We start from the raw sequence: 25,647 nt of genomic DNA on the forward strand, positions 1-25,647 counted from the left end.
GCTGTGTGACTCTGGGCAAGTCACTTCGCTTCTCTCGGCCTCAGTTCCCTCATCTGTAAAATGGGGATTGAGACTGTGAGCCCCACATGGGACAGGGACTGGGTCCAACCCGATCTGCTTGTATCCACCCCAGCGCTTAGTAGAGTGCCTGGAACATAATAAATGCTTGACAAATAGCACAGTTATTACTATTGTTCCCCACTTCCTCCTTCCCCTTGGATGTAAAAGCTGCCTTCTCTGCTGCTTCTTTGTCAAAGAACGCGGCATGGCCTAGTGGATAAAACACTGGCCTGGAAATCAGAAGTACCTGGGTACTAAATCAGCTTCACCACTTGTCTGCCGTGTGCCCTTGGGTAAGTCGCTTCACTTCTCTGTGGCTCAGTTACCTCATGGGGATTAAGACCGTGAGCTTCATGTGGAACACGGACTGTGTCCAATCCGATTATCTTGTACCTATTCCGGCCCTAAGTATAGTAAGTGTTTAATAATAATAATGTTGGTATTTGTTAAGCGCTTACTATGTGCAGAGCACTGTTCTAAGCGCTGGGGTAGATACAGGAACTGTTGGAGTTCCTCAAGGGTCAGTTCTTGGCCCTCTTCTGTTCTCCATTTACACTCACTCCCTCGGTGAACTCATCCGCTCTCACGGCTTTGACTACCATCTCTACGCAGATGACACGCAGATCTACATCTCCGCCCCTGTCCTCTCCCCCTCCCTTCAGGCTCGCATCTCCTCCTGCCTCCGGGACGTCTCCACCTGGATGTCGGCCCGCCACCTAAAACTCAACATGAGCAAGACTGAGCTCCTCATCTTCCCTCCCAAGCCCGGTCCGCTCCCAGACTTCTCCGTCACCGTGGATGGCACGACCATCCTTCCCGTCCCGCAGGCCCGCAATCTCGGTGTCATCCTTGACTCGTCCCTCTCGTTCACCCCACACATCCTATCCGTTACCGAGACCTGCCGGTTTCACCTCTACAATATCGCCAAGATCCGCCCTCTCCTCTCCACCCAAACGGCTACCTTACTATTACGGGCTCTCGTTATATCCCGGCTAGACTACTGTGTCAGCCTTCTCTCTGACCTCCCTTCCTCCTCTCTCGCCCCGCTCCGGTCTATTCTTCACTCCGCTGCCCGGCTCATCTTCCCGCAGAAACGATCTGGGCATGTCACTCCCCTTCTTAAACAACTCCAGTGGTTGCCTATCGACCTCCGCTCCAAACAAAAACTCCTCACTCTAGGCTTCAAGGCTCTCCACCACCTTGCCCCTTCCTACCTCTCCTCCCTTCTCTCTTTCTACCGCCCACCCCGCACGCTCCGCTCCTCTGCCGCCCACCTCCTCGCCGTCCCTCGGTCTCGCCTATCCCGCCGTCGACCCCCGGGTCACGTCCTCCCGCGGTCCTGGAACGCCCTCCCTCCTCACCTCCGCCAAACTGATTCTCTTTCCCTCTTCAAAACCTTACTTTAAAATCACCTCCTCCAAGAGGCCTTCCCAGACTGAGCTCCTCTTCCCCCTCTACTCCCTCTGCCATCCCCCCTTTACCTCTCCGCAGCCAAAGCCTCATTTTCCCCTTTTCCCTCTGCTCCTCCACCTCTCCCTTCCCATCCCCACAGCACTGTACCCGTCCGCTCAACTGTATATATTTTCGTTACCCTATTTATTTTGTTAATGAATTGTACATCGCCTTGATTCTATTTAGTTGCCATTGTTTTTACGAGATGTTCTTCCCCTTGACGCTGTTTAGTGCCATTGTTCTTGTCTGTCCGTCTCCCCCGATTAGACTGTAAGCCCGTCAAACGGCAGGGACCGTCTCTATCTGTTGCCGACTTGTTCATCCCAAGCGCTTAGTACAGTGCTCTGCACATAGTAAGCGCTCAATAAATACTATTGAATGAATGAATGAATGAATACAGGGTAATCAGCTTGTCCCACGTGAGGCTCACAGTTAATCCCCATTTTACAGATGAGGTAACTGAGGCACAGAGAAGTTAAGTGACTTGCCCACAGTCACACAGCTGACAAGTGGCAGAGCCGGGAGTCGAACCCATAACCCCGACTCCGAAGCCCAGCTCTTTCCACTGAGACACGTTGCTTCCCCACATTGTGCTTAAGGTATTGTGCTTAATGAATACCACAATAAAAGGAAGGACCCACCTCCATCACAGGGTGGGGCTGGGAGAGCCGGTCTGCCTCAGGGGGAAAGGGGGCGAGGCTCAGCGGTGGTTGTGGGGACGACGGCCCCAAGAAGGCACAGGGCAGGGGTGTATGTCATACGGTCACAACAGTGTCCACACCCGGGCCCAAGCCTGTTTACAAAGTAGAACCCATCATCCGCCTGCCCCTGGAAAACAACTACGGCTCTGAGGGAAAGGCCCGAGAGGAAAAGAACAAATTGAACATGAATGAATCGTTGATCCTGTACCTGAATTACGGCGAGTCCCAACTCCTGAACGGAAGTCTTAACAGGCTCTGCTGGAAACACAACAAAAGACGAATTCACTGCGGGACCACAGGCCACGCAGGCGGACCCAGCTTCTTCCTGTCCCTCGGGGGCATTTCCTGGTTGTTGTTTCTGGACGTCGCCTTCCTTCATCCTAGGCTGTCCAAACCCTCTCCCATTCGAGCTCAGTCTTTGGGCTCTTAAGGCTACTTAATCTGATGAAGGAATCACTCTCCTAGAGACTCCTGGAAAACAAGGCTGAGCAGACAAGGTGCTCAAAGAGCTAAAGGCTATGGTTTCTGGCCAGCTCAACCCCGCAACACTGGCTCTAAAGCTCTCAATCACTTTGCTCCCTCCTACCTCTCCCCGCTACTCTCCTACTACAACCCAGCCCGCACACTTCACTCCTCTAATGTCACTGTACATCAGTTTGGTCTGTCTCGCCGCTGACCTCTCGCCTCTGGGCTGGAATGCCCTCCGTCTTCATATCCGACAATTTCTCTCCCCTCCATTCAAAGTCTTATCGAAGGCCCATCTCCTCCAGGAGGCTTTCCCTGACTAAGCCTCCCCTTTCCTCTTCTCTTACTCGCTTTTGCATTGCCCTGACTTGCTCCCTGTATTCCTCCCCCTTCCCAACCCCAAAGGACTTACATCCAGATCTGTTATTTATTTGTTTGTTTGTTTATTAATTTATTTATGTATTTATTTCTATTCACGTCTGTCCCCCCTTCTAGACTGTAAACTTGTTGTGGGCAGAGAATGTGTCTGTTTATTGTTATTCTGTCCTCTCCCAAGAGCTTTGTACAGTGCTCTGCACACAGTAAGCGCTCAATAAATATGACTGAATGATTGAATGACTGTGCGATGTGTCTGTTATATTGTACTCTCCCAAGCTCTGAGTACAGTGTAAGTGCTCAGTAAATAGCACAACTTCCTACTTAGCTCACATACCAAATCCTGAGGAGTTAACCGGGGTCTGCCCTTCCGGGAGTTTTAAATGGTTTGACTCTGAAACTAACCTCTCCGGCCCTTTCTTAAGGGAGGCAGGAGGGTGGGCTGGGGTGATCATCTTTATTTCACAAATGAGAAAATGCAACCTGAGAGGCTAAGTCATGATTGAAGTATTTCAGGGCTTACTATGTGCCAAGCACTGTACTCAGAACTGGGGTAGATGCCAAATAATTGGTTAGGTCAGACCCAATCCCAGTTCCGCACGGGGCTCACAATCTAAGGGGGACAGAGAACAGGTACTGAATGCCCATTTTACAGATGAGGAAACTGAGGCCTAGAGAAATGAAGTGACTTGCCTTAGGTCACACAGCAGGCAAGTGGTGGGACAGGGCTTAAGCTGACATGATTTTCCCGAGGTTGCAGGCAAGATAAGGGAAAACGATTTCCTGAATCAGATTCATTCGCTCATTCATTCATTCAATCCTATTTATTGAGTGCTTACTATGTGCAAAGCACTGTACTGAGTGCTTGGGAGAGTACAATATAACAATAAACAGACACAAATCTTTGTCTCTCCTCTCCTACTTTTCCTCTGGCTTTGGGTCACGATTTGTCAAAATGTTTCACGACACATGCTACGTTGACTCAGACAGAAACTGAAGCAGCAAGAAGAAGCAATGCCTAGCGGAAAGAGCCCAGGCTTGGAAGTCAGAGGGCCTGGGTTCTAATCTCAGCATCGCCACTTGCCTGCTGTGTGACCTTGGGCAAGTCACTTTATTTCTCTGGGACTCAGTTCCCTCATCTCTAAAATGGGGATTAAGACTGTGAGCCCCATGTGGGACAGAAACTGTGTCCAACCTGATTATCCGTATCTACCCCAGTGCTTAGTACAGTGGCTGGCACAGAGTAAGCGCTTAACAAATATCACAAAAAAAAATACTGCCTGATTCTAAAGGCTGAAAGAAACCACACTGCTACTGAACTTAGTCCTCAGCAGGGGCAAGAGATATGAAACTTAGGTAAGCGGATTCAATAGACTAACTAGGTTTGTCTGCCAAAATGCTTTTAATTAATCAATCAGTAGTATGTACTGAGTAACTACTGTGGCAGGACACTGTACTAAGTGCTAAGGAGAGTACAACAGAATCAGGACACACAATCCCGGCCCTCAATGAGCTAACAGTGAAACGATCAGTTTACAAGCTCTTTTAAAAATTGAGCTCTTTTAAAAATTGCTATATGGCTAATCATTAGGGGTGGAAATAATCCCTTACATGGGATCAATCACTCAATATTCATTCAATAGTATTTACTGAGCGCTTACTATGTGCAGAGCACTGTACTAAGCGCTTGGAATGAACAAGTCGGCAACAGATAGAGACAGTCCCTGCCGTTTGACGGGCTTACACACAATAGTATTCATATGATCAATTGATGTATTTATATGATCAATTGATGGCAAAAAGAGCTTACAGATTTAGAGCTTTGGAAAGAATGGCTACATAAAGAAGCTCATACCCCCAGAAAATACCGAAGATCTTTATGTCACTACAAATGAAAGGGGGTGAAAAGCAAAAAAGAAAAGTCGATCTTACGTTGAATGCCATGCCGCAGAATTCTTCCAGCTTGGTGCTTTAAATAAAATAAAATAAAACCTGGGTTAGTCCTCGTTTCTTCCTCTTTCGAGATGCACTGTTATCAAACCCCCTAAGAAGAACTTCAGTTCAGAAAAGAGGATGGGCTAAATTCTTAGTCTTCCATCTACCTAACATTAACTGTGTGGCCACGCTTTTCAACTGTCAGCAATCAAGGGGTTTCAAACAAGGGAGCTATATAGCCTAGTGGAAAGAGCTCAGGGCTGGGAGTCATAAGACCTGGGTTCTAATCCCAGCTCTGCCACTTGCCTGCTCTGTGAATTTGGACAAGTCACTTAAATTCTCTGGGCCTTCAACTGTGAAATGGGGATTTGATAACTGTTCTCCCTCCTATCGTCACTGTGATCCCCAAGTGGGACAGGGACAGTGTCCAATCTGATTAACTGGTATCTACCACAGTTTTTAGATCACTGACAAATAGTAAGCACTTAAATACCGTTTACATGGGAGTCAGAGGTCCTGGGCTCTAATTCCGCCTCTGTCGCTAACCTGTTGTGTGATTTGGGCAAGTCACTTCACTGCTCTGTGCCTCAGTTTCTTCATCTGTAAAATGAGGATAAAACTAGCCATTCCCCCTTCTTCCTGTTAGACTGAGAGCTCAGCCTCTCGCCGAGGGAAAGAAACTACGTCCGATATGATCAGCTTGTATTTACCTCAGTGCTTAGAACAGTGCTTGACATACAGTAGGCACTTAATAAATGCCATACTAATAGTATAATTCCCCAGCACCTAGCACAACAGTTGGCAAATAGTAAGCACCTAACAAATGGCCATATTATGGCACTATTTGAATTCCTCTTGATTTGCAGGAGGACCTCAGATTTAAATCTCTACTTCAATAATAATAATGATAATAATAATTGCATTTGTTAAGCGCTTAACTATGTGCCAGGAACTGTACTAAGCACTGGGGTGGATACAAGCACATCGGGTTGGACCCAGTCCCTGTCCCACGTGGGGCTCACAGTCTCCATCCCCATTTTAAAGATGAGGCAACTGAGACCCAGAGAAGTTAAGCGACTTGCCCAAGGTCACCCAGATGACAAGTGGCAGAGCCAGGATTAGAACCCATGACCTCTGACTCCCAAGACTGGGCTCTTTCCACTGAGCCACACTGTTTCTCATAATGCCCAATAAAGCCCAACATCCTCCACCTCCTTTACCTGGACTCCTTAGGAAGGAATTTTATGTTGCCCACCCAGTCAAGAGGAGCAGCTTGGCCTAGTGGACAGAGCATGGACCTGGGAGTCAGAAGGACCTGGGCTCTAGAACTGGCACTGCCACTTGCCTCTTGTGTGACCCTGGACAAGTCACTTAACCTCTCTGTGCCTCCCCCCTCCTACCTCACCTCATTATTCTTCTACTACAAACCAGCCCTCACACTTTGTTTCTCTAATGCCAACCTTCTCACTGTACCTCGGTCTCCTCTATCTTGCCGCCGACCTCTTGCCCACATCCTACCTCTTGCCTGGAATGCCCTCTCTCCTCATATCATATGGTTTCCCCCTCTTCAAAGTCTTATTGAAGGTACAACTCCTCCAAGAAGCCTTCCCTGACTGCGCCCTCCTCTTCTCATCTCTCACTCCCTCTGCGCCGCTCTTCCTTGCTCCTTCATTTATCCTCCTTCCCATCCCAAGAGCACATATGTATCTACCTATATAGACCTGTAATTTATTTATTATTAGTGTCTGTCTCCCCCTCTAGACTGCAAGCTTATTGTGGGCAGGAATGTGTCTGTCATTATATTGTACTCTCCCAAGCGCTTAGTACAGCGCTTTGCACACAGTAAGTGCTCAATAAATAGGTTTGAATTAATGAATGAATGTGCCTCAGTTATCTCATCTGTAAAATGGGGATTGAGGATCCCACATGGGACAGGGACTGTGGCCAACCTGATTTGCTTGCACCCACCCCAACACTTAGAACAGTGCCTGGTACGTAATAAGTACTTTAAAAATACCAATAATAATAATAAACACCAAATTGCCAGTTCAGCATTCTAGCAGGCCAGATTGTCACAGTTCCAAAAGAGGAATTAACACAAATAATGAGAAATTCCCAGTGACAGTATGTGGGATGCCCCTAGAAGTCACTGTTTAAGTAAAACCCTTCATTCTAAAAGTACTGAAAACTCACTGGGGTTTTTCCCACCCTAGTAACTCTGACAAATCCAGAAACCTCAGTACCAATAAAGGACTCACGGAATGAGTCCTAAACTCAAACCGTCTATTCTTCACTAACTGGAGACTTTGGCCATGTCCCCTAGCTTCTATTTCTCACTGGTTTACCTGGAAAATGGAGAAAATGAGGTCTTCTCTCTCATTCACCTACTTCCTTGGAATTCTACTGAAATATGAAGTCTTTGATCTTTGTGGGGAAAGGTGCAAGGTCTAGTGGGAACTGTTTCTGATAAGGGTGTTCAGTAAAACTAAAAAGACAGGCCAAGCTTCCTCCACTTCTCCCGCTTAACAACAACAATAATAATAATTATGGTATTTGTTAAGCGTTTACTAGGTGCCAGACATTGTTCTAAGCGCTGGGGTGGATTCAAGCAAATCAGGGTGGACACAGTCCCTATGCCACATTGGGCTCACAGTCTCAATCCCCATTTCCCAGATGAGGGAACTGAGGCCAAGAGAAGTGAGGTGACTTGCCCAAAGTCACACAGCAGACAAGCGGCGGAGTCAGGATTAGAACCCATGACTTTCTGACTCCCAGGCCCAGTCTCTAGCCACTGCTCCCTGCTTCACCAAGCTCTAATAGCAGCTCAGCTTCCACCACTCCTTCGGCCTCTTTAGGCACCATAAATCATATCAAATCAATCATAGCAATGACGGCAATTCTGTTTGTGAGGTATTTGTTAGGTGTTCACTCTGTACTAAGTGCTGGGGTCGATGCAAGACAATCAGATAGGACACAAGCCTTGTGCCACATGGAGTTCACAGTCGACGGGGAAGGGAGAACAGGTGTTTAATTCCCATTCTACACAGGAAATAACTGAGGCACCAGGAAGTGAAGTACCTTGCCCAAAGTTTGGCGCCAGGCAAGTGGTGGAGCTGGGGCCCGGGTTCTCCATTAGGCCACACTGCTACTTCCCCACAAACCTAGCGCTCTTCCAGCACACCAAAGAGTGACACCCCCACAGATCCAGCCCAGGCCCTGCCTTCTTTCCCATCAACCAACTCAGAGGCACAAAAAGCAGTTTTAAGTGGGTCGTGCCCGATCAGATACCCCCATGTCCCCTGGGTCGCACCTTTTGCTCTGCATTTTTTTTTCTAATGTTATTTGCCTGAGGCCCTGGGCCCTTTGGAAATCTCACTGCACAAAAGTTTCATTTAGCCTTGAAAATGCATTGTGCTCTGATCTGGGAACCCTATCTCCTGCCAAGCCCAGGACCTAAGTGCTCAGTACAGTGTTCTGCACTTGGTAAACATTCAATAAATACCACTGACTGACTGATCTCTGATGGGGCAGGGAAAGAATGTCCCCAGATAATGATGGTTTTAGAAAAGCGAGTCATCGGAAAAGTTCCATTCTGGTCAAGTATAACCACTTCCTCATTCTGCTCAGTTAACAGACCACATTTTTTTTTTACGGTCTTTTTTTTTTTCATTTGTTATGGGCTTACTAATCGGGTTGTCCCACGTGGGGCTCACAGTCTTAATCCCCATTTTACAGATGAGGTAACTGAGGCACAGAGAAGTTAAGTGACTTGCCCACAGTCCCACAGCTGACAAGTGGCAGAGCCGGGATTCAAACCCATGACCTCTGACTCCCAGTCCCGTGCTCTTTCCACTGAGCCACGCTGCTTCTAAGTTAAGCTAAGTGATTTACCCAGAGTCACACAGCTGACAAGTGACGGAGCCAGCATTAGAACCCACGCCCTTCTGACTTCCAGGGCCCATGCTCTATCCTGGCTCCGCCACTTGTCTGCTATGTAACCTTGGCCAAGCCACTTCACTTCTCTGGGCCTCAGTTACCTATAAAATGGGGATTAAGACTGTGAACGCATGTGGGACATGAACTGTGTCCAACCTGATTACCTTGTATCTATCCCAGCGCTTAGAACAGTGCCTGGCACATAGTAAGCACTTAACAAATACCATTTAAAAAAAAAAGTCAGTTTGTACACGCGTGCTTGGCATCAGACATGCTGGGTACTCAACGTACGCTTTCCTTAATGCAGTCCGCATTCTGGGAATCCCGGACGGAAAGTTTTCCACAGAGGTTTCTAAAGCCAGGGCCCCTTCGAGAGTGAATACCTGCCCCCCGAGATGTCCTAACAACTCCGGTTCAAACTCCGCCTCCATAACCTGTGACATGATTGGACCTGGAATTCCAGGAGAGAGTCTGGACTTACCTCTTGGCAGCTCAGTGGCTCGAGAAGACTAAGGTTAGGGAGAGAGGCCTGGACTGCATTGACATAGTTGGGCTGGAAGTTGGAAGCTCCCAAAGCTGCAAACAGAAGACAGATTCTCAGACACATTTACACCCTCCCTCCCACCTTTCCTTCCCAAGACCCTCTCTGAGGGATTTAAAAGGGAAACCAGAACAAAAACAGAACAATGTAGGAACCTCTAGCCCCAAGCAATTTCCCTTGAAACTCCTTTTTTAGTAGTAATAATAATAATAATCAGCGTGACCTAATGGATAGAGTATGGGCCTGGGAGTCAAAGGATATGGGTTCTAATCCCGCCACTTGTCCGCTATGTGACCTTGGGCAAATCACTTCACTTCTCTGTGCTTCAGTTCCCTCATCTGTAAAATGGGGATTAAGAATGACAGCACAAGTGGGACACGGACTGTGTCCAACCTGATTAGTTTACATCTACCCCAGTGCTTAGTACGGTGTCTGGCACACAGAAAGCACTTAACAAATACCATAATAATAATAATAATAATAATAACTGTTAAGCACTGACTATGTGCCAAACACCGTTCTAAGAACTGGGGTAGATAAAAGGTAATGAGGTTAGACAATCCAGCAACCACCACCAGCCCTCAGGGCAAAAGAAATCCATGAATGCTTCTCTTATAGTTGAAGGGATCCTCTGTGGTCATTCCAACAGTGCATGTCCCCTCCCCCTGTACCCGCCCTGATTTTAGGCTCAGCCTTTTTGGGGGCTGAAAACAGCCACGGCAAGGGGCTGGGGGGAGAAAGTGAATGTGCCGGGGTGGAAGGATGGTGGGCCATGGGGGAGAAGGGAGAGGGCCCTTTGTGAAGGTGCCGGGGTGGCCACTATGTGGTGTGGGAAAAGAGCAAACGTGGCCTGGGCTCACCCTAACCTGCCACCCATTCTTGGTCCTGCCCATCTGGACGGCACTCAAAATTACAAGGATGATGCAGGAGGGAGTGGGAGAAGAGGAAATGAGGACTCAGCTGGAGAAGGCCTCTTGGAAGCGAGGTCCTTTTAACAGGTCAGGTCAGACGGGTATCGGGCCACAGGCTGCAGAACATACTGTCCGAGGCGCGACCAGGGTCTCCGCTGAGGTCAAGCGCTCTTCCCCGGGCTGAGAAATGACCACACCGAGTCATCTCCACCCCAACTGATCTCCCTGTGGGGCCCAAACTGATGTCCGCATGGGTCGCCCCTCCTGAGGGGAATTCTCGGGACCACCCAAGCTCCAGCCCGGGGGTACCATCCCCCCAACACTCCGCTTACCTGCCTGCCTGTATTTCTGAACTTTCTTCTTCAGGTCTATCCTGTGAATGTTCTTCAGGCACTTTTCTAGTAAATCCAGCTGATCAGGGGCAACCAGGTTTAGCTTCTCCAATTCAATCACCACCGCCAGAAAGCTCTAGGAGAGCCACGGAGGCAGAGGCGCTGTTAAAAACCGAGTTCGATTTATCCCCACTCCCTCGTGATCAGGGCGGGGCTGTGAGCCCCATGTGGGACAGGGACTGTGTCCAACTCGATTTGCTTGTATCCACTCCAGGGCTTAGTACAGTGCCTGGCACAGAGTAAGGCTTAACAGACACCACAGTTATTATTTACTCTCAAGGTCAAACGTGACAGGCATCTTTTTCCAGAGCCAGGGGGTTAGAAACATTTGTCTCCCAGCGCAACCCCAAGGGTTGATATGATCCGTACCTCCAAACTCGATGCCTGTATATCCCAAGGTTTAGTCACCGGGAGACAATGAGACAGGCTAGCTGGGTTCCAAGAGTGGCCGGCCAAAGAGGCAACAGAGAACACGTGACCCTTTTTATTTAATAATGGTATTTATTAAGCACTTACTCTGTGCCAGGCACTGCGCTGGGGTAGATAGAAGCTATTCAGAGTGGACACAGTCCATATCTCACATGGAGCCTCAATCCCCATTTTACAGAGGAGGTAACTGAGGCACAGAGAAGTTACTTGCCCAAAGTCACACAGCTGACATGTGGTGGACATGGGATGCGCACCCAGGTCCTTCTGACTCCCATACTTAGGTATTTGTTAAGCGCCTATTTGCCAGACATATATATTTATATGTATCAGAGTTGGTAGATATGTTCCCTCCCCAGAAAGAGCCTACAGTCTAGGGAGGGAGACAGACATTAATATAAGGAAATGTTACAGATATGGACATTAGTACTGTGGGGCGGAAGGAGGGGGGAATAAAGGGAGGAAATCCAGGTTCAAGGGTGACACAAAAGGGAGTGGGAGAAGAGGAGATGAGGGCTTAGTCAGGGAAGGCCTCTTGGAGGAGGCATGCTTTCACAGCGTGGCTTAGTGGAAAAAGCATGGGCTTGGGAGTCAGAGGTCATGGGTTCTAATCCCGGCTCTACCACTTCTCAGCTGTGTGACTTTGGGTAAGTCACTTCACTTCTCGGTGATTCATTTACCTCATCTGTAAAATGAGGATTAAAACTGTGAGCCCCACATGGGACAACCTAATTACCTTGTATCAACTCCAGTGCTTAGAACAGTGCTTTGCACATAGTAGGTACTTAACAAATATCATAATTATTATTAAATAAGAATTTGCGGGGGGGGGCGGGGCGGGGAGGGAAGGGTGGTCTGCCACATATAATGGTATACAAAGCCCAGCGGCCGTGGGTCCCTTCAGGGGAGCAGGACACCACAGGCAAGGCCCATGGCTAAATGCCACCCTCCCGGCCCCTGGTAACCAACGGGGCTGTAGCCATTAATATCTGTCTCCCTCTCTAGACTGTAAGCTTGTTGCGGGCAGGGAATAATAATAATTGTAGTATTTGTTAAGCGCTTACTGTGAGCCAGGCACTCTACTAAGCATTGGGGTGGCTAAAAGGCAATGTTTCTGTTACACTGTACTCTCCCAAGCGCTTAGTGTTCAGGGTTCTGCACACAGTAAGCGCTCAATAAATACGACTGACTGATTGATCTGGTCCAGCCCCTGCAGTCAAACTCGGAACTAGAATCCCCTAAACTGTAAATTCATCCTTCTAGATTCTCACTTCATCCCTCTAGACTCTAAACTTGCCGTGGGCACGGAATGAGTCTGTTAATTGTTCTGTTGGACTCTCCCAAGCACTTAGTATAGGACTTTCCACATGGTAAGTGATCAGTAAAAATGATGACTGAGTGACTCCGCAATACAGAGCTATATTAGAGGCTGGTTTCCGCTTATGCCAGAATCTATTAGAGGAACTTCCCAGGTAGCAATAAAACAAGTTTGCATTTTGCAAGGGCATTTCAACAGGCACTTTAGGGTGGGCCAGGGGTTGCCAACTTAATAAAGGTTGACTGATGATGATGGTGACAATGCCTTCCTCCAGAGAGAAAAACCGTGAATCTGAGGAAACGAGGGACCTTCTGCAGGTCTCAGCACAGCTGCCAACGGAATGTGGTCAATCCATCCATCAGTCAAACAATGGCATATATTGAACTCCTACTGAGGGATATTTAAACTGGGATTCTACCTGATCACGGCTATTCCACCATTTCCTAATAATAATAAGAATAATAAATGTGGTATTTGTTAAGTGCTTACTACATGCCAAGCACTGTTCTAAGCTCTAGGATAGATACAAGGTAATCAGATTGGACACAGTCCCTGTCCCACATGGGGCTCAAAGTCTTAATCCCCATTTATTCTTCAAGATTGGCTGTTGTTTCCCACCCTTTTTCGGTTCAATCAGTGGTATTTACGAGCGCTTACTATATTTGGAGCAACATACAAAGTGCGTGAGAGAGTACAGTATAACATAAGGAACTTGGGGTCCAGAGGACAATAATAATATTTGATAAGTGCTTTCTAGGTGCCAACCACTGTAGATAAAAGATAATCAGGGGGCTCAAATGGGGCTCACTAAGTAGAAAGGAGTAATCCCCATTCTGTAGATGAAGTAACTGAGTCTCAGAGAAGTGAGCTGACTTTCCCACGGCCCCACAGCAGGTTAGCAGTGGAGCTGGGATTAGAACCCAGGTCCTCAGCCCCCCAGGCCCGTCCTCTTTCCATTAGGCCAAGCTGCTTCTCGTGTGGGTAATGTGGAGTTCTCAGTCTTTTGTTTTTCCTTTTCCTCCTTCTAAAATGTAAGCTCATTCTGGGCAGGGAAGGTGTCTTCCAATTCTCCCTAGTGCTTAGTACAGTGTTCTGCACACAGTATGCGCTCAATAAATACATTGATTGATTGAATGATTGATTGGAAATTGGAGTTGAGGGGAGAGAGTTCTGTGGGTGGAAAGAAAGGGGATACGGTGGGTAGGTGGAAGTTGGCTAACAAATAGAGTTAAGAGGAAAGGAGTGGGCATGATGGAAAAACCCATTTCCATCTCCCCGCAGAGGCTTTCCCTGACTAAGCCTTCCTTTCCTCTTCCCCCACTCCCTTCTGTGTCTCCCTGACCTTCTCCCTTCATTTCATCTCTCCCCACCCAGCCCCACAGCTGTCCACATCTGTAATGTACATATTTCTGTCTGTATTCCCCTCTAGACTGCAAGCTCACTGTGGGCAGGGAATGTGTCTGATAATTGCTCTCCTGTACTCTCTCAAGCACTCGGTACAGTGCTCTGCCCTCAGTAAGCACTCAATAAATACAACAGACTGACAAAGTATCACCCCAGCACGCCGCGGGCACTGAAGCAACAAAGGGGAGAGGAATTACCTTGTCCACAGCTTTCTTTCCTCGTCCCATGTAATCCGTCAGGAGAAAACTGAATGAGGTCACGTCCGATTTATCCATATCCTCCCCAAGCTCCGCCATCAGCACCCTGCAAACCAGAGACGTTCTTTCCTTCAGCCACATCAGCGCCCATTCATCCGCCTAAGGGACCAGTCCACAGAGCCCAGCTCACCTCCCCACAAGCCCCCTGCTACCGAGTTGGGCAGGGAACCTGGCTACTAACTCTGTTGTATTGCACTCTCCCAACAGCTTAGTAGAGTGTTCTTGAACAGAGTAAGCGCTCAGTAAATATGATTGTTGTTGTTGATGATGATGATGATGATGGATTCCCACACCCCAAGTCACCCAAACTACATGCCAACTCTAGCCTTGTATATCCTCATCCTCATCACTGGTGTACATATTTTATTCAACTGCACAATGAATAATTTACTTTGATTGATTTCTGTTTGTTTATGTCTATCGCCTCCATTAGAGTATTAGCTCCTTGAGAGCAGGGAATGTGTGACTTCTCGGTTTCGTACTTCTCAAGCACTTAAGAGTACAGTGGGGCTCGATAAATACTATTACCGCTTCTTGCTATTGCCACCACCTCCATGTCAGGAGTGTTTCCTTTCCCTGCTCCCAATCCGACTGAAATTGTTTCCCAGGAAAAAATTTGCCCAGCCACCGCTTGGGGCTCAGGATGATGAGAAATATCATCAGTGTCTCACAGGAGCCAGAAGAAAACTGGGAGGTCTCATTCTCTTTCTCTCTCTCTCTCCCCCTCATCTCCCTCTGTTCGATCAATGGTATTTACTGAATGCTCACTCGATGCAAAGTACTGTATTAAGAACTTGGGACAGTACAATACTGACTTGGTAGACACATTCCCTGCCCATAAAAAGCTTACAGTCGTTTCCTCTCTCGCACTCCCCCATCCCTTTCTCTCTCACCCCTCTATCCCTTTCTCTCTCCCCAGTCCCTTTTCCTCTCACTCCTTCGTCCCTCTCTCTCATTCCCCCATTCTTTTCTCTCTCACACTCCCCTGCCCTTTTCTCTCTCAGTCGCTCCCTCATCCCTTTCTCGTGCTCCCGTCCTTTTATCTCTCGCTCCCACATCCCTCGCTGTCTCTCTCTCTCTCTCGCTCGCTCTCCCATCCCTTTCTCTCTCGCTCCCCCATCTCCTTCTCTCTTGCTCTGTCTCCTTATTCTCTCGCTCTGTCTCCTTCTCTCTCCCTCCCTCCCCACCTCAATAGGAACCAGGACCCTCTCAATTTTATCCCTCTTGACCACAAACAGCTGTGAAGAGCACTCCCACACCTAGAACATTTCCCCAACAAAACCCCCTGCTTCTCCCCAAAATTAGGAAACAAAACTGAAAGCCACCTGGAAGACAAAAATCACTTAAAGGGTCCTTGATAAGTTAAGTACAAATGATCAGGCAAAACAGAATGCAGTTCAAAAGGATTCAGTGCAAGGCGATACCTTTGGGAACTCAAAAGAAGAGTGGCCTAGTAGATACCAGTCCAGGCCCGGGAGTCAGAAGGACCTGTGTTTTAATCCCTGCTCTGCTACTTGTCTGCTATGTGACCTCGGGCCAGTCACTTCACTTCTCTGTGCCTCAGTTACCCCCATCTGTAAAATGGGGATTAAGACTGTGAGCCCCACGGGAACAACTCAACATGTCCCACCCACAGGACTTGTGTATATATATATATATGTGCATAGCTATAATTCTATTTATTTACATTAATGCCTGTTTACTCGTTTTGATGTGTTTACTGTATATATCTATAATTCTATTTATTTGTATTGATGCTATCGATGCCTGTTTACTTGTTTTGATGTCTGTCTCCCCCCTTCTAATAATAATAATAATGTTGGTATTTGTTAAGCGCTTACTATGTGCGGAGCACTGTTCTAAGCACTGGGGTAGATACAGGGTAATCAGGTTGTCCCACATGAGGCTCACAGTCTTAATCCCCTTTTACAAATGAGGGAACTGAGGCACAGAGAAGTTAAGTGACTTGCCCACAGTTCCACAGCTGACAAGTGGCAGGGCTGGGATTCGAACCCATGATCTCTGACTCCCAAGCCCGTGCTCTTTTCACTGAGCCATGCTGCTTCTCTAGAGTGTGAGCCCATTGTGGGCAGGGACTGTCTCCCTTTGTTCCTGATTTCTACTTTCCAAGAGCTTAGTACAATGTTCTGCACACAGTAAGCGCTCAATAAATATGACTGAATAAATGAATGAATGAATGAATGACAAGGACTGTGTCTAACCTGATTAGCTTGTATCTATCCCAGTGACTGGAACCGTGCCTGGAACATAGAAAGCACTTAACAAATACTGTAAAAAAGAGGATAAGACCAAAGACAAAGCCAGTTAGATAGTGGGGGTGCTTAAGTAGGAAAATTTCAAGTAGGTACTGGGTAGTCATTCTATTTCATTGAAGGGTTAAAGAGAGTCTTACTGGAGTCCTGGATCTAGGTCTGGACTCTCTAAGAGGAGTATGGAAAAATCACACTTGGATATTTCAATCGATGGCATTTATTGAACACTTCCTGTGTACAGAAGCAGCACGACATAGTGGATAGAGGCCTGGTTTAGGAGTCCGAAGATCATAAATTCTAATCCCGGTTCCCCACTTGTCTGCCATGTGACCTGGGGCAAGTCACTTCACTTTTCTGGGCCTCAGTTACCTCGTCTGTAAAATGGGGATGGAGACTGTGAGCCCCACATGGGACAGGGATTTGTGTCCAACCGGATTTGCTGGTTTCCACCCCAATGCTTAGTACAGTGCCTGGGCTCATAGTGAGCGCTTCACCAATACCATAATTATTATTATTAGCACTGTATAAAGCGGTTGGGAGAGTACAGTGGTAACAGAGGTGGTAGACACATACCTGCTCCCAAAGAGCTTAGAGTATAGAGGGGGACATAGACATTAATATGAATAAATTATGGATACATTCATGGAGACGCATCATGGGCCTACGTGGCAAGAGCATGGGCTTGGGAGTCAGAAAATCTGTGTTCTAATCCCTGGCCCTGCCAACTGCTCGCTGGGTGACCTTGGGCAAGTCACTTTATGTCTCTGTGCCTCAGTTTCCTCAAATGTAAAATGGAGATTAATACCTATTCTACCTCCTGTGAGTCCCACGAGGGACTTGGACTGTGTCCAACCTATTAAATGTATCGACCCCATCGCTTAGAGCCTTGCTTTTCAAAGAAAGCGCTTAAGATACCATAATAATGATATGGTATAATTATCGCTTAAAGGGTGGAGATACAAGAGCAAGAGTGACACAGAGTAGGGGAAATGAGAGGTTAGTTAGGGAAGGCGTCTTGGAGGAGATGTCATTTTAGGAGGGCTTCGAAGGCGAGGAGGGGGGTGGTCTGTCGTATATGGAGAGGGAGGGAGTTCCCGGTCAGAGGGAGGACGTGGGTAAGGGGTCGACAGCGAGGTCACAGAACTATAATACCCTGTTCTCAGAGAGTCACCAAGTGAGCCAATAGCAGTCATCACTGACTACTGTGAGCCGAGCATGGTACGAGGAATTATAATGAATTTCTGTTCATGAGTAGCTTCTCATTTGGACAATCAGAGCATAAAATGCAAGGACCTCATAAACATCAAAAAACCAATGATAAAAGCCTAAAAGCATGTTAAAGAGATTTAAGAACACACTCGACAAAAACACAGATATGATTTAGAGACACACACCTGAGGCTTAACATGTCATCAGCAGTGACTGAGAGGAGAAAAAAACAAGATATGCTAGTGCTTGAAGTTCTAGATGCTCCTACAGGAGTTGAGAATGAACTCCATCCTAATCCTCCTCGATCTCTCAATGGCCTTCAATACTTCAGACCCCTTCTCTTGGATACATTATCTAACCTCGGCTTCACCGACACTCTCTTCTCCTAGTTCTCTTTGTCTCTCTGTCTGCTTCTTAGTCTCTTTGGCCGGCTCCTCCCTAACAGTGGGAGCCCTTCGAGGCTCAGTTCTGTGCTTTCTATTCTACTCGCTCCCTTAGAGAACTCATTTGCTCCCAAGGCTTCGACTACCATCTCTATGTGGATGATTCCCAAATCTCCATCTCCAGCCCTGATGTCTCTCTCTGCAGTTTCGCACTTCCTCCTGCCTTCAAGACGCCTCGATTTGGACGTCCCACCGACACCTCGAACTTAACCATGTTCAAAACAGAACTCCTCATCTTCCCACCCTAACCCTGTCTTCCCAGCTTTCCCATCAGTGAAGACATCACCACCATCCTCCCTGTCTCATAAACCCGTAACCGCGTCATTATCAAATCCTCCCTCATTCAACCCACGTATTCAATCTGTCACCAAATCCTGTTGGTTCTATCTTCCGAGCATTGCTAAAATCCACCCTTTCCTCCCCATCCAAATTGATCCAAGCACCTATCTCACCTTGACTTCTGCATCTGCCTCAATCAATCATATGTATTTATGGAGAGCTTAATGTGTGCAGAGGACCACTAACTGCTTGGGAGAGTACAACAGAACAGAGTCGATAGAGACACATACCCTGCCCACAGTGAGTTTACAGGCTAGAGGAGGAGACTGACAGTAATATCAGTAAATGCATTACAGATATGGGACATGAGTCCCGTGGGGCCGAGGGAGGGGTGAATAAAAGGGAGCAAATCTAAGGGTGAGGGTGACGCAGAAGGGAGTGGGAGAAGAGGAAATGAGGGCAGAGTCGGGGAAGGCGTCTTGGTGGAGATGTGGTTTTGAAGGCGAGGAGAGGAATCGTCTGTCGGATGTAAAGCCCACAAGAGGCACGGCTTAAACTTCTCATCGATCTCCCTGCCTCCTGTCTCTCCCCACTCCAATCTATACTTCACTCTACTGCCCAGATTATTTTTCTAAAAAAAACCAACCTATTCAGTCCATGTCTCTCCACTCTTCCAGAACCTCCAGTGGTTGCCCTTCTATCCCCACATCAAACAGAAACCCCTTACCATCAGCTTTAATTCCCTCAACCAGCTCTCCCCTTCCTACTTTATCTTCCTGATTCCTTATCACGACCCAGTCTGCATACTTCGCTCAATGGAAAGAGACCGGGCTTGGGAGTCAGAGGTCATGGGGTTGAAGCCCGGCTCTGCCACTTGGCAGCTGTATGACTGTGGGCAAGTCACTTAACTTCTCTGTGCTTCAGTTACCTCATCTGTAAAATGGGGATTAACTGTGTGCCTCATGTGAGACAACGTGAATACCCTGTATCTCCCCCAGTGCTTAGAACAGTGCTCTGCACATAGTAAGCGCTTAACAAATAACAACATTATTATTAATCAGTAAATTAGACACAGTCCCATAAGAGACTCAAAATCTAAGAAGCGGGGGTGGGAGAGAAGAGTGGGAATCTTATCCCCATAATACAGCTGAGCAAAGTCAGGCCCAGAGAAGTGAAGTGACTTGTCCAAGGTCACACAACAGGTTAGAGTCCCAGAGGTGATTAAAAGTGAAGAAAACACAACCTAGAAGGAAGGTCTAAGGGGATTGATGTGATGTGGAGAAGCAGCATGGATTAGTGGAAAGAGCACGGGCTTGGGGGTCAGAGGTCTTGGGTTCTAGTCCCAGCTCTGCCACTGATCAGCTGTGTGACTTTGGGCAAGTCACTTAACTTCTCTGAGCCTCAGTGACCTCATCTGGAAAATGGGGATGAAGACTGTGAGCCCCACATGGGACAACCTGATTACCTTGTATCTCTCCCAGCACTTAGAAAGTTCTTGGCACATAGTAAGGGCTTAACAAATACCATCATCATTAATATTATTATTTTTATATGAACTACAATAAGGACATACTTTAAGAACATGAAGGGCTTTTACTCAGAACAGGCTGTTGGGCGATTTTCCACCATCGCCGTTAACAACACGCAAGGAAACGAGATTAAACTGTAAAATGAAATACTGAAACTAGAGGAGACGGTCTTTTCTCTGAGAAACTTACCAGAGCCAACCTGAACAATGGAAACGGTGATTAAAAACACCCAGTGGGCACTCAGAGAAGGTCACAGCGGGAAAGGAAAAGATCAGGAAATCTTTCATCTTGTACGTCACCTTAGTTACCTGAGATACAACATAACCGAATTTGGACTTAAAGAAAATACTGCTTCTCTAGATTATCCTCAGAACTGTGAAGATTGGGTATTTGAGTTTTTAATATATGGAGTCAGAAATGCCAAGATGAGTGAAAACCAGTCAGGAAAAAGAAGCTGTGAAGAAGTCCTTGCATCTTACTTGACCTTAGACTAGATTCTCTTTGGAGTTTCAGAGCTTAATAATAACAACTGCAGTGTTTGTTAAATATTAACAAATTGATTAAATGAGGAAACTGAGGTACAGAGCGGCAAATGCAACACAGAAGGCAAGTGTTTACCCCCAGAAATGATATTTATTGAGTGTTTACTGTGTACAGAGAGCTGTACACACTTGGGAGAGTACAATATAACAAAATTGGGAAATATGGTCCCAGCCCTCAGTGAGTTTTCAGCCAAAAGGATCTAGAGGATCATGTCTTCCAACACTGTGGTACAGAAGTCTCCCACGAGTTTAGCACAGTGCTCTGCACGCAGTATGTGCTCAATAAATACGGACTGAATGATTAACGGAAGTGACGGAGCCAGGGTTAGAACCCAGGTCTCCAGTCTCTTCGGCCAGGGACCTCTTCCCTCGGCCACACTGCTTCTCAGCATAAGGGGGCCCAGAGAAGGTGGGGAAAATGACGATTTGAGGGTCTGCGGGGATAGACAACTGGAAAACCCAACCAGTTAGAGAACAGTTTTTAGGAAGTGGGAAGGAATGAATTCCAGAGAACCAGGCTGATCCTCTAGAGGACCAAGGTTTGAAAGCTGCACTTCTAGAGTGTCTGAGGAAACCTTACTCGTGGATCAGCTTTTTCTCTGGCATCGGATGCCAGTCTGAATCTGAAAGTTGCCGACAGCCCTCACCTACCCACTTCTCTGCCTGAACCATGGAGACCAGACTGTTCTTCCCCACTCTAGACTTGGAACTTGCTGTGGGCAGGGATTGTCACTGTTTATTGTTGCATTGTAATAATAATAATGATGGTATTTGTTAAGTGCATACTATGTGCCAGGCACTGCACTAAGTGCTGCGGTAGATACGAGGTAATCAGGATGTCCCACGTGGGGCTCACAGTCTTAATTCCCATTTTACAGATGAGGGAACTGAGGCCAAGAGAAGTTAAGTGACTTACCCAAGGTCACACGGCAGACAAGTGGCAGAGCCAGGATTAGAACCCACTTCCTCTGACTGCCAAGCCTGTGCTCTTTCCTCTAAGCCACACTGCTTCTCAGTGTTGCTTAATACAGTGCTCTGCACACAGTAAGCGCTCAATAAATACGATTGAATAAATGAATGAATTGATTTCTTCCATTTTCATTACAGTTTTTTTCAGTCCACCTTTCAGGAGATCAACTCTCTAAGGCACTCACTGGCACAATTCTGTGGTATTGTGCTCTCCCAAGCGCTGAGTGCAATGCTCAGTACAAAGTAAGTACTCAATAAATACCACATATAGATTGCTATGCACACCTTAGGCGATCAATAACTACTACTGCTGATAGTGCAGGGAAAACTTTCCTTCCTGAATCAATACCCTGGGCGAGCCACCACACGTCAACTTCTCCCTCTGCCATCTCTGCCAGCCCAGCCTCCCAAAGAGACAAATGGCGATGAGAGAAGCAGCGTGGCTTAGTGGCTAGAGCATGGGCCTGGGAGTCAGAAGGACCTGGGGCCTAATCCCAGCTCCACCTCTTGTCCGCTGCGTGACCTCGGGCAAGTCACTTCACTGGCCTCATCTGTAAAAGGGGGATAAGCGGGTGAGCCGCATGTGGGATAGGAACTGTGTCCAACCTGATTAACTTGGATCTACCCCAGCACTTGGTGCAGTGCCTGGCGTATAGTAAGCGCTTAACAAATACCATTATTATTATTATTGTTAATAATAATAATAAAAATACCATAAAAACAAAAAGTACCTATAATCAGAGACGAGCCGGGGATTCCTGATCAGGTTGGCCTCCACGGTGGCTCTCTCCGTCTTGAGGATCCTCTTGAGCAGGTCAAACCTCTTCACTCGGTAGAGCAACTCGGAGAGAGCGGCCAGGGTCAGCTGGTCCCTGTCATTCAAGGCCCTCAGGAGCTCCCTGACGTCCGCGGACGGCAGGTCGGGGGCCAGGTCCCGGCACAGGAACACCAGCGTCTCCTTCTCTTCTTCATCCAGCTCCTCTTCGACCTGCTGGATGACCGCGGCCGCCACCCTGGACACACTCATGCCAAGGCTCCCGGGGTGGAGAGACTCTCTGGCCCGCTCAGGATGAAGCCACACTGACCACGTTCATTGTGGATGCCTTGTCTCATTCCTTTTAGACCCGACGTTCTGTGGGCAGAGGACAGAGTAAAGAAAAAAAAAACTCTTGGCAAGGGAGAGAAGACAGACTACAATTTAAAGATTGCTCTTGCTCACACTTTAGGTGCTCTGTTGAGCTAAGACCTCATTTTAAAGGATGCCCGATGTAAATCCCCAGCGACAACCCAGCCACCCACAATAGAGAATGTAAAGTGGAATACCCTAATAGTCATTCAGAAAAATGACGTCATTTTTAGGAAGTGAAACCACACATGACACCGAGAACAAAAAAAAAAACCCTTCACAAGGATACAAATGCTTCATAGCTTGTAAAATTTAATTAGGTTTCAGAGGCAAATCTATACAACTCGTGATCAAAATCACAAGCGTCGACCAATCATATCTGCGTAGTGGATAGAGCACGGCCCTGGGAGTCAGAAGGTCACGGGGTCTAATCTCGACTCCACCACTTGTCTGCTGTAGGACCTTGGGTGAGTCACTTCACTTCTTTGCACCTCAGTGCCCTCATCTGTAAAATGGGACTTGAGCCTGTGAGCCCCACGTGGGACAGGGACTGTGTCCAACCCGATTTGCTGTTTCCATTCCAGCGCTTAGTACTGTGCCCGAAACTAAATCACTGAACAAATACCATCATTACTATTGAGTAATGTGTACTGGAGTAATTGAGTACTGTGCGCAGAGCACCGTACTGAGCGCTTGGGAGAGTCCAACATAATAATAATGTTGGTATTTGTTAAGTGCTTACTATGTGCCAAGCACTGCTCTAAGGTAATCAGGTTGTCCCACGTGGGGCTCACAATCTTAATCCTCATTTTACAGATGAGGTCACTGAGGCACAGAGAAGTTAAGTGAGTTGCCCAAAGTCACACAGCTGAGAAGTGGCGGAGCCAGCATGAGAACCCATGACCTCTAACTCCCAAACCCGGCTCTTGCCACTAAGCCACGCTGCTTCTAACAGAGTTAGAACATAGCATAACAGAGTGGGTAGTCTTGTTCACAGAGTGGGTAGTCTTGTTCCCTGCCTCCAAGAAGCCTACAGTCTAGAGGGATGGAGAAGAGAGAGTTAATGATATTCGCTGAGCCATGACTGTGGGCTTTTTTTGGATGAGACATTATAGGCTGGGAACAGAAGCTGCTAACGACACAAGCGGTTGGCTGCGGAATCAAGAGCTCAAGTCGTGACTTGCCATGTTAACTCGAGAAGCCACTGATTGTCGTCACCCCACAGAGGGACTGAAGCCCAAACTGCTGAAATAAAACTCTTCCAGCATTACAGGCCACTCGCTTGTTTCCCTCTAGACTGTAAGCGTGTTACGGGCAGGGAGCGTACCTGCTAATTCTGTTGTTCTCTTCCAAGCCCTTAGTGCAGTCCTCTGCACGTAGTAAGCGCTCAATAAATACCACTGATTGATTGAGCCAAATGGTGACAAGAATTTTTGGCACTTTGTACCTGGGAATCCTCTTTTTTCCTCTGCAAATCCCACAGTAGCCTGGTGGAAAGGGGACGGAACTAGCAGGGAGAAAACCCGGGTTTGAATTCCAACTCTGCCATAGACCTGCTGTGTGACCCTGGACGAGTCACTACTAAGAGCTCGCCTCCTCCAGGAGGCCTTCCCAGACTGAGCCTCCCTTTTCCTCTGCTCCTCCTCCCCTCCCCATCGCCCCGATTCCCTCTCTCTGCTCTACTCCCCTTCCCCTCTCCACAGCACCTGTTTACTGCACTTCTCTATACCTCAGTTTCCTCTTCTATAAAATGGGGATTCAACGCCTGATCTCCCTCCTACTTGTGAGCCCAATGTGTGATAGGAACTATGCCCAACTTGATGAACTTTCATCTACTCCAGGGCTTAGGACAGCACTTGACACACAGTCAGCTCTTAAAGAAACAGCATAATTATTATGCTGGGGGAGGTGGGAGGGAGAAGTTATTTCCCTAGGCACCGCACTGGGAATATCCTGTCCTTCCTTCATTCATTCAGTAGTATTTTTTGAGTGCTATGTGCAGAGCACTGTACTAAGCACTTGGAATGTCCTTCAACTGGCCCTGATGCCCATGGCTAAATAGCAGAACGGAGCAGGACGTGGCATCTTCATGGCACGGAGCGGGTTGAGGTGAGTAGCAGCTCTCGACTCCCAATGGATACTGAATCGTTATTATTTATTATTATGGCGTTTATTAAATGCTTACTAGATGCCAAATGCTGGGGCAAAGTCACTTATTACTCATCATGTCTTATTCACTAGTTTTCTACTGAAATCGTTCTCATTAGATGCATCATTTAACAAAGTCTTGTACCTGACGATAATGATACGGTGTCTGCCTTTTTTTCCCAAGCCCATTCAAAATCTTTGGGTTTTTTAAAATGATATTTCCCACGAGAACTTTCTTGACATTGATCGCTTGATCAATTGGTGGTATTTATTGAGCGCTTACTGTGTGCAGAGCCCTGTCCTAAGCTCTTGAGAGAGTATGGTACAACAGAGTCGGTAGAATTGTTCTCCACCCCGAGGAGCTTACAGCCTAAAATGGAGATAGATATTAAAATTGGTACAAAAGTTATATGGGGCTGAGGATGGCAAGAATATCAAGTCTTAAAGGGTACAGATCCAAGAGCAAGGGCGAAGCAGAAGATCAGGGGCTTAGTTGAGGAAGCCCCCTTGGAGGAGGTGGGATTTTGAATAAGTCTTTGAACGTGGGGAGAATGATGATATGTCGTATACCAAGGGGAAACCCCTCTAGACTGTACGCTCATTGTGGGCAGGGAATGTCACCGTTTTGTTGTATTGTACTTCCCCAACTACTTAGTACAGTGCTCTGCACACAGTAAGCGCTCAATAATTACAATTGAATGAATGAATGATGGCATGAATAATCAACCAATGGTATTTATTGAGCACTTACTACGTGCAGAGCACTATTCTAAGCTCTTGAGAGAGTACCTCACAACAGAATTAGCCGATAGGTTCCCTAGCCATAACCAGCTTCCAGTCTAGAGGGGGAGACTGGCATTAATAAGAATAAGTAATTTATAAGATCTAGTTTAAAGACAGGTACATAAGGGCTGTGGGGTTGGGGGGTGGGGGAGAATATCAAATACATACCAATG

The 25,647-nt window shown here is 47.2% G+C and overlaps 1 protein-coding gene across 5 annotated transcripts in view; it reads right to left on the reverse strand.

The window, feature by feature from the left end:
- The window catches only part of CFLAR (CASP8 and FADD like apoptosis regulator), a 53,970-nt gene that overhangs the window by 11,364 nt on the left and 16,959 nt on the right, over positions 1-25,647 (reverse strand). For 2 of the 5 annotated variants that reach the window (XM_029068270.2, XM_029068271.2), the window contains exons 2-8: positions 22,149-22,549; positions 16,396-16,434; positions 14,114-14,219; positions 10,709-10,844; positions 9,406-9,500; positions 4,986-5,022; positions 2,422-2,471 (exon numbers count right to left, since the gene is read on the reverse strand). In XM_029068270.2, the coding sequence (XP_028924103.1) occupies positions 2,422-2,471; positions 4,986-5,022; positions 9,406-9,500; positions 10,709-10,844; positions 14,114-14,219; positions 16,396-16,434; positions 22,149-22,444 (759 nt within the window). In that variant the 5' untranslated portion in view covers positions 22,445-22,549. The remainder of the gene's footprint in view (positions 1-2,421; positions 2,472-4,985; positions 5,023-9,405; positions 9,501-10,708; positions 10,845-14,113; positions 14,220-16,395; positions 16,435-22,148; positions 22,550-25,647) is intronic. The other 3 variants (XM_029068272.2, XM_029068273.2, XM_039912750.1) reach the window with 3 other exon arrangements.

This window comes from Ornithorhynchus anatinus, chromosome 7, assembly GCF_004115215.2.
Source record: "Ornithorhynchus anatinus isolate Pmale09 chromosome 7, mOrnAna1.pri.v4, whole genome shotgun sequence".
Lineage (NCBI taxonomy): Eukaryota > Metazoa > Chordata > Mammalia > Monotremata > Ornithorhynchidae > Ornithorhynchus > Ornithorhynchus anatinus.